Consider the following 15367-nt stretch of genomic DNA (forward strand, 5'->3'; position numbering starts at 1 on the left):
AGCTGTGGATGAAAGAATGGTGGCATGCAAACAAACACAGGAATGACACCGTACATGAAAGCCAAGCCAACCATGTTTTGAGCTTTAAGGAGTTTGCCCTTGTGGATTCATCACTGGACTTTTCAGTATACACAGGAAAAAGCAAGCTGAACCAAGAAGAAGATAAAGTCTTTGTTATTCCCATATACATTAAATTACAGTGGAATCCAACACATGTCCAAGCTTTGGAGTTTGGGGTCAGAGCACAGGGACAACTATGATGCAGTGCCCATGGAGGAGGGTTAAGGGCCTTGCTCAAGGACCCAACAGTTGTACCTTGGTGGTGCTTGGGCTTGACCCTTGACCCTCAAATGCTTAATTGTATAGATAGCTGCTCTGGATAAAGGCAACTGCCAAATAATAAATTTTGGGGCTCTGGATACAATGTGTACATGAGTAATTTCTCTATAAAACTTTGGTTCTTGTGGGATTCACAGAGCTTGTAATAAGGACTGCCTAGTAACAATGCAGCTATTTCTCAGACCAGAAAGTCCACCAGGGGATCCATCCATGAGGTGAATTGGAGATAGACCTCTTATGTTTGTAAAGTGGCTGGACACATGAGACGTGTCTGTTTGTTAAACCATCTAAACAAGAGGCAGAGTCCAGAGGAGATACAGGAAGGATGCCTGCACCTGTTACTGCATACAACCTACACATGAGGGGAGTTGACCTGTTCGATCAGCTGTACAGCACAGCACAAAAGCACAGAAATCACTTTCACTACTTTGACATTGTTTATGGAGCAGCTCATGTCAGAGTTTAGTTTACGTATCCTTTATTATTGCCACATATACATTACTGCACAGTGAAATTCTTTCTTTGCATATCCCATCCTTGGAGGATTGGGGTCAGAGCAAAGGGTCAGCCATGATGCATTGCCTCAGAGCCTTAACCACCGCCCAGCTCTGTGGTAGTTCAAGTGGTTAAGGCTCTGTGTTGTTGATTAGAAATTGAGTTTCAAGCCAAGTTGCCACTGTTTGGCCCTTGAGCAACGCCCACAAGCCTCTCTGCTCCAAGGTCACTCTCTCATGGCTGACCCTTTGCTCTGACCCCAACTTCCAAAGTTGGGATATGTGAAGAAAAAAATGCACTATTCAGTAACACGTATGTGACATTAATACATAAGGCTTCTTCTTCTTCCAGGAATGACACAAATGTGTGTGTGACTGTACTTCCAGATTTGTGCTCAAAAATGAGCCTTGGCTGTTCATTTTTTGATTAGATTGTCCACTATATTGTAAATAAACATTTTTAGTCTCCTCAGATTCTTTCATTTGGTGGCCTACCACCTTGACAGACCCATCTGTCACCAATATTCACATCAGTATTCATAATTATTGACACTCCTTCACAAAAGTTAAATCTGTGTATTGTTTCATGTGAATAAACGAACAGGATGGTTTTAGACTCGGATCTACATAATCCACTATTCAGATTGAGTAGCCTAGTGAAAATATATTTAGAGTGTGCTTTACGGCTCTATCTCGGTGTCTTTATTACTGTGGCATAATTTGTGCTGAATTTGCCATTAATATGCTATAAGCAACTGGAATAAGTGCAAATCTCAAGGCATTTTGAAGCTTCTTCAGCATCTAAAAAAAAACCTCATACTTGAGGACTGAGGTTAACGAGGCAAGGACGAATTAAGAAGTGACCATATTCAGCTGTAAGGTTAATGCCTAGCCTCAATTTATGTTTCCACATGACCGTAAAAAAAAACCCTGCCAGTCCACTTATCTCCAGCAGAGCAGATTACAGTAATGGCCTCTTTACTGGTCTATCCATCAGACAGCTGCAGCTCATTCTGAATACTAACCAGCATGAAAAGCCATGAACACATTACATCATTACTCTGTCTCTCAGTCAGCTACATGACTGAGTTCAAAGTGTGTGAAAAAATCTCTAAAAAGCTTCAGACTTTAGCGCAGTCAGCTCTAGCATTCTGGAACAAACCCAGTCATTTGGAAATTGACTCATGTCAACTGGACTTCTTTCTAGTTAGACTGAAAGGTTTCACTACTCATTAGAGCAGCTTCTTCAGTCTGAGGAAAGTTGGAGGAATTTGTATCCTCCAGGGTCAAGGATCCTCTCCTTCCTGGGGAGCCTCATTAAGGGAACAAGGGGAGGTGAGAATGGGAGGAGGTGTTAGGAGTAAGGAAGAGTGGTAAGGATGTAATGACCCCAGAAAAGGAGAGTAAGGAGAGAGTGTATTGAAGTATTATGGGGTAATGATCAACAAATGTGAGAGTGGAATAGGGAATCCTAGGTGTGGCTTTCCTGGTGGACTTATTAAGAGGTCTTGATCTTCTTGGGAATGGATGGAAAAGCAGCATGAAAAATAGGAGACTGGTTGTACCATAGACCTCCACCTCTGTTGAGAGAAGGATTTTCCACCTGGACATAGATGGCCTCCTTCACTCCTCTCTCAAACCATCTGTGAAGACCAGAATCAGGACACACATTTGAAAAGGTACACATCTTAGACAACAAGCTACACAGGGAGGGGAGGATCCTTGACCCTGGAGGATACAAATTTGTGGAATCCTGCCAACTTCCCTGAGACTGAAGAAGCTGCTCGGATGAGTAGTGAAACGTTTTGATCTAACTAGAAAGATGTCCAGGTGACATTACTCAACTTCCAGATAACTGCACTTGGATGACTAAGAAGCTCCACAGACAAACCCAGTCACTGGTTTTTTTTTTAATCTGGATATGAACCCCTTTGGGTTTGGGGGTTCGGTCCCTGCCTCCAGCCTGTTTGTGTGGAGTCTCTATATTCTTTTTCCTCCTGGTCCTCTGGTTTCCTCCCCCAGACCAAAAACTTGTTGAAGGTACCTCTGTCATCCTGACATCCTGTCCAGAGTGTTTCCCGAGTTCTTTGGGGTAGGCCTCAGGTTCAGTGTGACCCTGTGGACACTCTTATAAAAAAAGGTGCCAGGAAAAACCAAAAAGGGGTTTACCCAGCAATGCCAGAAGAAGAACCAATTTTGGTTCCCCAAAGAATCTTTCAGTAAATGGTTCTTAAAAGAGTCCCATTTTTTCTTAGTGACAAGAAGAATTTTCATCATCTAAAGAACCTTCTTTTTTTGTGCAATGGAACTGTTCCATAGATGTTCTTCCATACACCCTGACCAGGAACCATTTAGGAACCTTTATTTTTAGGAGTGTATGGATGTATTCACTTTATAAGGTGCTAGTTAAGTAAACATGCCTGGTTTTCTCAAAACAGGAAGTGCTTCTTAATCCAGGTTTCTCGTTCGAAAGAATTTACTGTAACAGGAAATTCTTGGCTTTGTACCTAGTGTGTGTGTGTGTGTATGTACTTATCTTAGTCATGTTAATAACCTCTCAATGCAAAATCAGCAGAGATGTCCCGGTAGGGCTTAATTATGTTTTTTTTTAGAAAGTGTTAATGGATTGCTGGAACATTCACTTCTGCTCATTCTCTCTCCCTGCTCTAGCTTTATAACTGTTTATAAATGTTTAATTATCATTTTAGAAACTAAATTCTTTCAGACATTTTAATCTTACAGATCGACTGTGGTGCTAGTATTTCAGTAATCTGAATACAGTGGAACCTCGGCATACGATTGTCCTCCCTTATGAATTTTTGCAAGAAACTTGCATCCACATGCAAAGCATTTTTTCCATATAAAAGAAACGAACCGAACACCGGCTAAGTTGTGCGTACATCCAGGAGCCATTAAAAACTTGTTTGCAACAGTGGAAAGCCAAGTGAAGCCAACCAAAGTGAGTTTATGAATTTAATGAATTTTTTTTCAATCACTGAAAGCTGTTTGAAAGAGTCAACCCATGATAGCAACGTTGCCTTCGGCATGCATTCAAAGGCTACAGTAGGTGATTTTTCAGGAATTTTTTGTAGACAGATTGGTGGTGTGGGTGGTCTGTTCTATTTTTAGCCCATGGTTGGTGGCATGACTTCCTGTGAGGAGTCTTGACATGGAATGCTTGGCTTGGGTCAGTTTTTGTAAGCAGCCATACAGTTTACATACACTATATTGCCAAAAGTATTCGCTCACCTTGACCATTCTTCCAGAAGCGCATTTGTGAGGTCACACACTGATGTTGGACGAGAAGGCCTGGCTCTCAGTCTCCGCTCTAATTCATCCCAAAGGTGTTCTATCGGGTTGAGGTCAGGACTCTGTGCAGGCCAGTCAAGTTCATCCACACCAGACTCTGTCATCCATGTCTTTATGGACCTTGCTTTGTGCACTGGTGCACAGTCATGTTGGAAGAGGAAGGGGCCAGCTCCAAACTGTTCCCACAAAGTTGGGAGCATGGAATTGTCAGACTCATCCATCAGATTGCCAGATGGAGAAGCGCGATTCGTCACTCCAGAGAATGCGTCTCCACTGCTCTAGAGTCCAGTGGCGGCGTGCTTTACACCACTGCATCCGACGCTTTGCATTGCACTTGGTGATGTATGGCTTGGATGCAGCTGCTCGGCCATGGAAACCCATTCCATGAAGCTCTCTGCGCACTGTTCTTGAGCTAATCTGAAGGCCACATGAAGTTTGGAGGTCTGTAGCGATTGACTCTGCAGAAAGTTGGCGACCTCTTCGCACTATGCGCCTCAGCATCCGCTGACCCCGCTCCGTCAGTTTACGTGGCCTACCACTTCGTGGCTGAGTTGCTGTCGTTCCCAAACACTTCCACGTTCTTATAATACAGCTGACAGTTGACTGTGGAATATTTAGGAGCGAGGTAATTTCACGACTGGATTTGTTGCACAGGTGGCATCCTATCACAGTTCCACGCTGGAATTCACTGAGCTCCTGAGAGCGACCCATTCTTTCACAAATGTTTGTAAAAACAGTCTGCATGCCTAGGTGCTTGATTTTATACACCTGTGGCCATGGAAGTGATTGGAACACCTGATTCTGATTATTTGGATGGGTGAGCGAATACTTTTGGCAATATAGTGTATGTTTCGTATTGGGAATGCTGGTCATATTTTTGGATGGCTGGATCAGATTATCTGAATTTACATTATTTCTGATGGGAGAATTTGTTTCACAATACAAATATTTATCTTAAGAACTCGCCTCCAGAACCAATTAAATGCATATGCCGAGGTTCTGCTGTACTTCAGTACAGTAGTTCTGTAGTTCAGTGTCTAAGTGTTTTAAACATGAACCATCAAGGCTGCTGTAGCAGATGCTCTGATTTACACATGCAGTTATGTAAATTATGGAGCTGAAAGCAGCTCATCAGGCCAAGGAGTAGCTACAAGGCTAGAGCCATTAACTCAGAAACTCATAAACTGGCACTGTTTAAAAAATTGACAGCAGTGAAAACAAAATGTTTAAAAACAGAGAAGTGTGTATGTTCATCACCACCCACAAAAACAGAGTCAATAATCAAGTTCAATATATATCCATGAACTAATCACTACTGGTTCAGTCGTTTATCCAGACCTTCAAAGACCTTCATGTGTAACCTTCACATATTTAGTTGAATATTGTCTCGGTTTATGCTTATGATGTGTGTGATTTCTCATAGGGACCACAAGGACCTCCAGGCCTCCCAGGACAAACAGTAAGAATTGAATAACCTACATCTCAGATCTGTAACAGTATTAGTCATCTTTATCCCTCTTACACTCTCTGCTTTCCGCAGGGAGAAGGAGGAAAGCCTGGAGTTCCTGGAAGAGATGGCATACCTGGAAAGGAAGGAACACCGGGCCTGCCAGGAAAACAGGCAGGAACATAATTAAATTCTGTATCATCTATGTGTTTTAATTGTGTTTTTATGCTTGTGCATTTTTCTCACATCTCCTTCAATTCTTTACAGGGTATAGCAGGACCTGTAGGACCTCCAGGCACGAAAGGCGAGCAAGGAGACACCGGGCCGCCTGGAAAAGTATGTATGAATATCTGAATGTTAAAGGAGTGGCACTCACCGCAGTGAGGGTAACATAGAGAGAGGCTCTGAGTCAGGGATCAGAGGAAAATAGTGCTGTTTATTGAAAGATAAGGTGGTGGTGAAGACCTGACTGGGGTGAAGGTGCAGGGGTGCTGAAGGTTGTGGTCGGTGGAGGTGGAGTGCAGGTGAAGCAGCGGGTCAGCACTGGCAGCGAGGCAGGTCCAGAAACCTGGCTCCTGAGAGTCCTGAGAGGCAGGTCCAAATGTCTTCACTTGGAGGGTAGAGTGTTTGAGAGCACTCCTGACTGGTTCTTAGGTTTTGGCCCCACCAGGCAGGCACGCTCCATGGTGCTGTCCATGGTGCTGAAATATCACTGTTTCTTCCGCTCTGCTGTTTTATCAGGGTGAGGAGCAATTTTGTGTGACTTACATGCGGTGGTGTGTGCGCCGACATCACAAAGGCCAGGGTTATACTTGACACATGGCATCTTTACACCGATGCTACACAGACAACGTGCAGATCACATACCTGACTGGGCACCTTTTGTACAGCTGAAGAATTACAGCAGAAGTAGCAGAATTTCATTTGGATCTTTGATATGGGATGTACCTTGGTTGCCATAGAGATGTCATACAGATTGTTTATTTTGTACCACAGCGATGCTGAATTCTAGATTCTAATTGGTCAGATTTTTTTCAGCAAATAAAATAAAATGGCTGTTGTGTAAAAGGAATAAAACTCTTCTTGGTGACATGTTATAGCAAAAAATTCAGCTGTGATTATTTTTCTATTGCAGCCCAACACAAAGGTTTTCATTCCAAGACTTTAGTATTATTAATGATTAAGAAACATTTCAGAAAATGTAAAGTGAAACGTGAGGTATCATCGTGAATATTAATAATATTAAATATGTGAGTTTGAGACACAGTCATAGTTTGTTCACTCTGTATAACAGCAGCTTAATGTGTACACACACATCCTTCATATCCTTCTGCTCTTTATATCCATCTTTCTCTTTTCATTTCTTTCCTGCTCTCTGCAGTCGGTAGCTGGACCCCCTGGAGTGAAGGGAGAACGGGTGAGTCACTGCACTGCTTACAGCTCAGCGTACGACTCGTCATCTGCATTACATGATGGCATAAATGAATCACATTGAGCTACAGGTCTAGAGAGTGAATTTTTGACTCTAATAATTATTTTTCTTTGAATTTTAAAGGGTCTTCCTGGTGAAACACTGCCTGGAGTAGCAGGAGAGAGAGGCTTAACTGGACCGCAGGTGATTCTCATTGTGTCTCATCCTTTATACAGTTTACATATCCATACGTATTAATATTTACTTTAATTAACATTTAATAATTTTTTTATTTAATAAAAAGAAGAAGTATGTTAAAAAACAACTTTTTTTAATTAATCAGTGCATTGCTTCTTCTTCTTCTTCTACTTATTATTATTATTTTTATTATTATTATTATTATTATTATTATTATTATTATTATTATTATAATCATCATCATTATCATTTATTATTATCTTCCCTCAAAACAAACATTAATTTGGCTCATTGTCCCACTGCCTCTTCATGCGTTTTGTTAAAAAGGCAAATAATAAAGCTCACAAATGCTGTGAGGTCTGAATCGAAATCCTAGTATAAATCAGTACACTGTTCCATCAAAATTAGATTTTTAATATAAAACCATTTAAAATGTCATTAAAAATTGCGTATCTCAATCAACATTCCTTAGGAATAGTCTTGCTATCAACCCTACACACAGTGTCTAGTTCCCTTGGGCTGAATTTGCCTACTGGAAAATGATTAGCTCGTGTATTTTGTGATGCAATAACATTCACCAGCATGTTCAAAGCTCAGGACGATTTCAGGTCCAATTTTCTGAAACCTTTTTTTTACACTTTGACCATCTGCAGAGTCAAATGAATCTCCCTGAATAAAATCCACTGACTTAGCCATGTTGTAAAATTTAAGGTGATCTCATGGCACTGACATCATGGCTCATAATTTGGATGCTAAACCTTCACAGATGTTATGTTTTTGAATTTCAATTAGCTTTTTTTTCTCAGGGTATTAAAGGCGATAAGGGACCAGCTGGAATCAAAGGTGACCGAGTGAGTATCAAACCATGCATAAGGAACAGTGGCATCTCTTTTCCATACACACACACACACACAGAGGCACAACTCAGTCATATAACACCGTGTTTTTATCCTGCAGGGTGCAAGCGGTGACCCGGGTGAACCTGGAGAAAGTGTGAGTATCTGCTTATGCAGTCAAGGTAACATTCTGCCATATTATCATCCTGGTGTGATTTTTAATGAGTCTTACTCCATAATTTCAGGGACAAAGAGGACCTCTAGGACCTAAAGGAGCCAAAGTAGGACTCTGACTCTGCTATTGAGACTCAGCATTGTCTTAGCAGAGTGTGTGTAGTCATTTTGCTGTTTTTTTTTTGTTTCTGTATTTCAGGGTGAAGCCGGTGTTGGAATGGTTGGCCCTCCAGGACAGACTGGACCTGCAGGCTTAAAGGTATTAAATATATTTACAGCCACACACATAATTCTCAAACATCTCTGCCTTTCTTGATGGATTTACATATTTCTTGTATTAACATTGCTAAATAATATCAATAATAACTAATAATCGGCTTAAGAATTTAATTTTTGTTTTGGCATTTGGGCAATTTTTTTTGGCATACAAACAAATCGAACAGAACGCTGACTAAGTTGTGCATACGTCCGGGAGCCGATCACAACTTGTTTGCATCAGTGGAAAGCCAAGCGAAGCCAACTGAAGCGAGATTATGAATTTTATTTATTTATTTCAGTCAGTGAAAGCTGTTTGCCTTCAGCATGCGTTCAAAAGCTAGGTGATTTTTGGGGTGTTTTTTTGGTGACAGATTGGTGGTGTGGGTGCTCTGTTCTATTTTTAGCCCAAACTTGGTGGCATGACTTCCTGTGAGGAGCCTTGACATGGAATGCTTGGCTTGGGTCAGTGCTTTGTAAGCAGCCACACAGTTTACATACGCTGAGTATTGGGAATATTGGTCATATTTTTGGGCGGCTGGAACGGATTATCTGCATTTACATTATTTCTTATGGGAAAATTTGTTTTGCAATACAGATATTCACCTGAAGAACTCGCCTCTAGAACCAATTAAATTTGTATGCTGACGTTCCATTGTATATATATATATATGTATATATATAAAATAAACACCTGAATATCATATTGCACAGCACTACTACATCCTCTACAGGATTCATCTTCTCTACAGTTAAATGACAGTGTTGTCACTAGTCACCTTATTCTGAAAATGTTAACAAGCATGAAACAATCCGTTTCCACAGTTTTACCTGCTGAAACCTTGATTAAAGAGGCCAGAGACCACAGCCGCCATTGCTGCTGTTCAGTTAGTGCCATTTCAATTACCTGGGTGTTTTTATGACCTTTCTGCCTCTCAGTGAATACTTAATTTGCCATATAATTCATTTGTGTTAAAAAGAACAGCTCAGTCATGCACTGGAGACAGCTTACATCACGTGGATAGCGATATCAACGTGCTAGCAATATCAAGGACTTAGATGATGTCAGCTTCCTAGCTCCCAAGGTGGTTAATCAGTCAGTAAAAAAAAACATTCATATAAAATATTTAGGTTTTATATGTCTAAATTTGTTAGCTTAATCACTTGCATTTCTATCATGGGACTTCAAGCAGGGTAGTAGTCTAGCTGATGGATTTTTCATCAAATAAAGTTAAACAGACGCTAACACAACGAATCATTTGAAAGCTACAACAACAAAAACAAGCTACTTACATTTATAGACGAGGTTCTGAACCTTCTGAGAGGCTTCAGAAAATATGGCATCATATCCCGCAAGGGTATCAGTGGTCCCTGGTGCATTGTGGGATTTTTAGGGAGCGAATGTTCCAGTGCACTGAAAGGATTTTGCGTTTGAGAGAGACTCTTAAAATGTCCGACTCCCTGACTGGTGCCTTGACTACTCACACTACACAAAGTCTGATGAAATTGTCTGACACTTTATAAATTAATACTCAGTGGAATGCACACACACACACACACACACACACAGCTTTACCCTTTTCATAGTCTCAGATTTAAACATTCCACCCACAGTTCAGAAGGTCTGATATCTTTTATACTCTTTTCTGCACGCTTTAGAATCTTGAAGGTTGGAACTTGACCTTTGAGTCAATAGTTTGAAAAATATACAACACGGTACCTCACCTTTAATGGTTTTTTTTTCACAGTTAGTACATCTTAAGTCAGACTGCCTCATCTTGCTCAGGTTTATTAAAGAAATGTAGCAGACTCTTTAATAAGATCAAATCTAGTATCTCCGTAGATTTAATCTTTTACCTCCGTAACTAGGATGAAATCTTTTAACCCAGTAACTAAAAGAAATCTTTTACCTCAGTAACTAAATGAAATCTTTTGCCTCAGTAACTAAGATAATTTTTTTACCTCAGTAACTAAATGAAATCTTTTGCCTCAGTAACTAAGATAAAAAAAATTACCTCAGTAACCTAGATGTAATCTTTTATTTCAGAAACTAAGATAAAATCTTTTACCTCAGTAACGTAGATATAATCTTTTGCCCCCGTAGCTAATATTAAATCTTTTACCACAGTAAATAAATGAAATCTTTTACCTACACAATTAAGATGAAATCTTTTGATTCAGTAACTAAGATGAAATCTTTTACCTCAGTAATGTAGATATAATCTTATATCTCAGTAACTAAGATGAAAACATTTACCTCAGTAACCTAAATATAATCTTTTACCTCTGTAACTAAGATAAAAATCATTTACCGCAGTAACTAAATGAAATCATTTACCTCAGTAACTAAATTAAATTTTTTACCTCAGTAACTAAATTAAATCTTTTACCTCAGTAACTAAATGAAATCATTTACCTCAGTAACTAAATGAAATCATTTACCTCAGTAACTAAATGAAATCATTTACCTCAGTAACTAAATGGAATCATTTACCTCAGTAACTAAATGAAATCATTTACCTCAGTAACTAAATGAAATCATTTACCTCAGTAACTAAATGAAATCATTTACCTCAGTAACTAAATTAAATCATTTACCTCAGTAACTAAATGAAATCATTTACCTCAGTAACTAAATGAAATCTTTTACCTCAGTAACTAAATGAAATCATTTACCTCAGTAACTAAATGAAATCATTTACCTCAGTAACTAAATGAAATCATTTACCTCAGTAACTAAATGAAATCATTTACCTCAGTAACTAAATGAAATCTTTTACCTCAGTAACTAAATGAAATCATTTACCTCAGTAACTAAATGAAATCATTTACCTCAGTAACTAAATGAAATCTTTTACCTCAGTAACTAAATGAAATCATTTACCTCAGTAACTAAAATAAATCATTTACCTCAGTAACTAAATGAAATCTTTTACCTTCATAATTTAGATGGAATCTTTTACCTCAGTAACTAAGATAACATCTTTTTTCAGTAACTAAGATGAAATCTTTTTCCATAGTCCCTCAATAATTAAGATAAAAACCTTTACCTCATTACCTCAGTAACCAAGATAAAATTGGCACTCAGTTTTTTCTTCTCCTTTTGAAACCTTAAACTCCATACAGCAGTTAGTGGACCCTCATCTAATCTCATGACTTTTTTATAAGTTTTATCAAGAGGCTTTTATTGTCATTTCAAGCACATGTAGCTGATGCAGTACACAGTGAAATGAAACAACGTTCCTCCACGACGCTGGTGCTACATACAGACACAGGGCTTCATAAGAACACAGAACTAACAGTTAAAAAGTACAAATTAACTTTGCACGTAAAGTGCAACCTTGTGCAAACAAACAATACAATACTCTACAAGACAGATATGAGACTCCATAAAGATAGCACTGACCAGTTATACAGTCTGTGTTTTTTCATTTATTTATTTTTTTTTTAATTATATGTTTGTTTCTGAAAAACAAACTAATATTTCTCAGATTTGGTATAAATATGAAAATGCTTTGTGATTTTTTAAGGGTGATCCTGGTCTCCCAGGCTCTCCAGGCCTACCTGGACCTCAGGGAATATCAGGAACAACAGGACTTGCTGGCCAAAGAGGGGAACCAGGTCAGCCAGGAAATCCAGGACCTCCAGGGGAGAGGGTTAGTGTGGACACTCGACTATAACCACTGTGGTGATTTAGACAGTTTCTTGGTTTTTGGAGATGCTCTTGGAAAGCTCATTAGAAAGCCTCTAAACTACTAAATTGCTAGTAGAGAACAAGATTAGTGTCTTTATTTATATATATTTGAAGTTAAATTGAACTTAATTTATTAAGCCACAAGTTGGAGGCTTCTACTACCAGTTTGAAGGCTTCCTTATTCATGTATACAACTGATGGTGAAAGTTCATGCTGTCTGTATAAGTGTGATTTGAGTGGTGCTTAGTGTGAGTGATAAGGAAGAGGATTAAGAAGTGCTTGAGAAGTGGTTTGAGTCTTGGATATTTCTTTCGGTTTGTGTTTAAGGGACTGCAAGGCTTCATAGGAAAAGCAGGAAACCCAGGGACACCCGGTAATCCTGGAGAACCTGGACCACCAGTGAGTCTGAAAAGGATTATGAAGTTTGAGTATTTATGTAGGTGAAAAATACATTTTTTTCTTTTTACCACTTTTTCTTTTTCTTCTTATCAGGGTAGTGCAGGTCCACTGGGGCCGAAAGGCGATAAAGTAAGTGTGTTGTATTATCAGTGAATAATCTTATACATTTCTATACATTTTGCTATGAGTTTCCTTTAGATGAAAGATGTGAATAATAACTCTCTCTCTCTCTCTCTCTCTCTCTATCTCTCTCTCTCTCCCATAGGGTGAGGTTGCTGTAGGAGTACCAGGACTGAGAGGAGAGAGAGGAGACCCTGGGCCTCGGGTAGGAAATTTTACATAGTCATATAAAAAGATAAAGTAAAAACTCTAGACACAAGTGTTCTGAACTTCTTCCCTATAAAATGGTTCATTTTCCATTAGTACAATTGAGCCAATAAAGATATGGTTATATTTTAATATTAAATAACACCACTGACACATACAGTATGTAACATTGGCTTGTCTTGTGCCTACAGGGAGAAGAGGGACGACCTGGAATGGATGGAGAGAGAGGTCCTCCGGTAATTATGACTGCATTTCCTGTTCTTCTCCTGTCTACTTACGTGTTTATCTTATTTTCTCTAGCCAGTCCTTCCCATCCATCGCATCTCTCTGGCACCAGTGTCTGTGCCTGTTGCTTTGTGCTATTAATCTTCATCACGCTGTGCCCAGAAAAAGCCCTATCACTTCTGTCTGTGTCACCATCATGATGACTGATCTCGCCTTCCAGATAGAGAGCTCAATATCTCTGTGTGTTTAAAGGAAAAAGCAGCAGATTGAGGCAGAGCAGGATGTATGAGAGTCACACTGCTCTTATATATACACTCACCTATCCCACTTACTGTCATACTCATGAATACTTAATACAGTGTGTCTGAATTCAAAATATACACACACACCTATGCAAACCTGGTGGCTTTTAAACAGACAGACCCCATAATCGATGTTTCATATAGTGGAGCTTGAAGGTTTGTGAAACCTGTACTACTGTATATATCCAAGTCTAAAAATAGAAAAGAGAAATCAATTAAACAAATGAGACAAAATTGTTACATTTATTTATTTAGGAAAATAAGTCAGCGCTCTGTTTTATGTAAAGAACAAGGATCTGAAATCTAATCTTCACAACACATGTTAATATACATGAATCATGGCACAAGCAAAGGAGATTTCCCAAGATCTCATTCATGAAGTTTATCAGACTGGAAAAAAGGCTTCAAAGCCTCCATAAAGAGTGTGGACTCCACCAAACTACCTTACCAACAAAGATCAAGTCCACAAGGCCACAAAGGAAACCGAAGAACTCTCTCACATTGGCTAATGTTCATGTTTATGAGTCCACCATCAGGAGAACATCAAACAACAGTGGTGTCCATGTCAGGGTTGCAAGGAGAAAGGGTTGATCTCCGAAAAGAACATTGCTGCCTGTCTGTAGTTTGCTAAAGATCACATGGACAGGGCAGAGAGTTATTGGAAAACTGTTTTGTGGTCAGAAGAGACCAAAACAGAACTACAGGCTTTTTTATTTGTATAGAGCTTTTAACAATGCACATTGTCTTACAGAACATACAGAATATAGAACAAAAAGTACTAGACTTATATTAAAGTGTATTTATATTTAGCTCTAATGAGCAAGCCTGAGGCGACTGTGACAAAAAAAACTCCCTGAGATGGTAAGAGGAAGAAACCTTGAGAGGAACCAGGCCCAAAATGGAATCTCATCCTCATTTGGGTGACACCAGAGAGTGTGAATTATCATAAATACCTTGATTATGAATAATGCCCTTTCTATAGTTATATACAGTCAATTGGGGTTGTGTAACCAGGAGCTCCTGAGCAACTCATACATTAGCTCAACATCTGGGTTTATTATAGATTTAACACCACCTCCTCCATGCTGAAGCCTTCAAACACTCAATGATGGAGATACAGCATATGTAGAATGTTATTTTGTGTATTGATAAGGAACTTTCTCAAAGTCCACATGGGGTTGGCATCTTCTCCTTGAATGTCCAAAATATGAACTGTACTACATTCCAGTATAAGAGCTTTATCCCATCTGTGAAACATGGGTGGTGATAGTATCATGGTTTGGGTCTGTTTTGCTGCATCACTGCTAGGATGGCTTGCCATCATGAATGATTTCTGATGTTCCTCCAGGACCATGGTGCTACATAAAACACAGAAGCACAGGAGACAACATAGAATTAAGTACACCACATAGATCATGTGCAAACAGTGCAAGACAGTACACTACAGTTACTGACAAGGGACAGTACATCACTTACCAGTGCATGAATAAAGTACAAGAGGGTAAGTCAGTATAGTAAAGTGTAAAACCAGTGGCGTCACTGGACCCGTTACAGAAAAATGTTCCTGATACATCATTGCCTGATGAATCAGATACCTCTGAAAAATACTATTTCCTATTCAATAAAAGCATAATTATTTACATCATTTTAATGATTTAAACATGAAAGCTGAAATGAAATGAAAATCCTCTTCAATCATAAGTCCCGCCTCCTCGCAGTGTTCCTCCTCTCTTCACTTTTCACCATGGAAACCGCAGACGATAATTCATACTATGACGTTGTAGCTGAGGACGGATGAGATGTACATTAACGACCAGATTAAGGCTTATCAGTGTGTTAATGACTAGCGTGGACATCCCACTTTCCAGATTTAATTTTCTTAGCACAGATATGATCACTAGCGTTAGCTTGATGCTAACTGCTAAAACTTCAGCGTTTCTCCAGTAGAAACACTGAT

At 39.3% G+C, this 15367-nt stretch overlaps 1 protein-coding gene across 4 annotated transcripts in view; it reads left to right on the forward strand.

Moving 5' to 3' along the window:
- col7a1 (collagen, type VII, alpha 1) overlaps positions 1-15367 on the forward strand; it is a 131943-nt gene that overhangs the window by 103581 nt on the left and 12995 nt on the right. For all 4 annotated transcript variants that reach the window (XM_058403524.1, XM_058403525.1, XM_058403527.1 and 1 more), the window contains exons 87-100: positions 5566-5601; positions 5683-5763; positions 5857-5925; positions 6971-7006; positions 7145-7204; positions 8005-8049; positions 8156-8191; positions 8280-8315; positions 8408-8467; positions 11994-12119; positions 12485-12556; positions 12650-12685; positions 12822-12881; positions 13075-13119. In XM_058403524.1, the coding sequence (XP_058259507.1) occupies positions 5566-5601; positions 5683-5763; positions 5857-5925; positions 6971-7006; positions 7145-7204; positions 8005-8049; positions 8156-8191; positions 8280-8315; positions 8408-8467; positions 11994-12119; positions 12485-12556; positions 12650-12685; positions 12822-12881; positions 13075-13119 (798 nt within the window). The remainder of the gene's footprint in view (positions 1-5565; positions 5602-5682; positions 5764-5856; positions 5926-6970; positions 7007-7144; positions 7205-8004; positions 8050-8155; positions 8192-8279; positions 8316-8407; positions 8468-11993; positions 12120-12484; positions 12557-12649; positions 12686-12821; positions 12882-13074; positions 13120-15367) is intronic.

Source organism: Hemibagrus wyckioides, linkage group LG11, assembly GCF_019097595.1.
Source record: "Hemibagrus wyckioides isolate EC202008001 linkage group LG11, SWU_Hwy_1.0, whole genome shotgun sequence".
In the NCBI taxonomy this organism is placed as follows: domain Eukaryota; kingdom Metazoa; phylum Chordata; class Actinopteri; order Siluriformes; family Bagridae; genus Hemibagrus; species Hemibagrus wyckioides.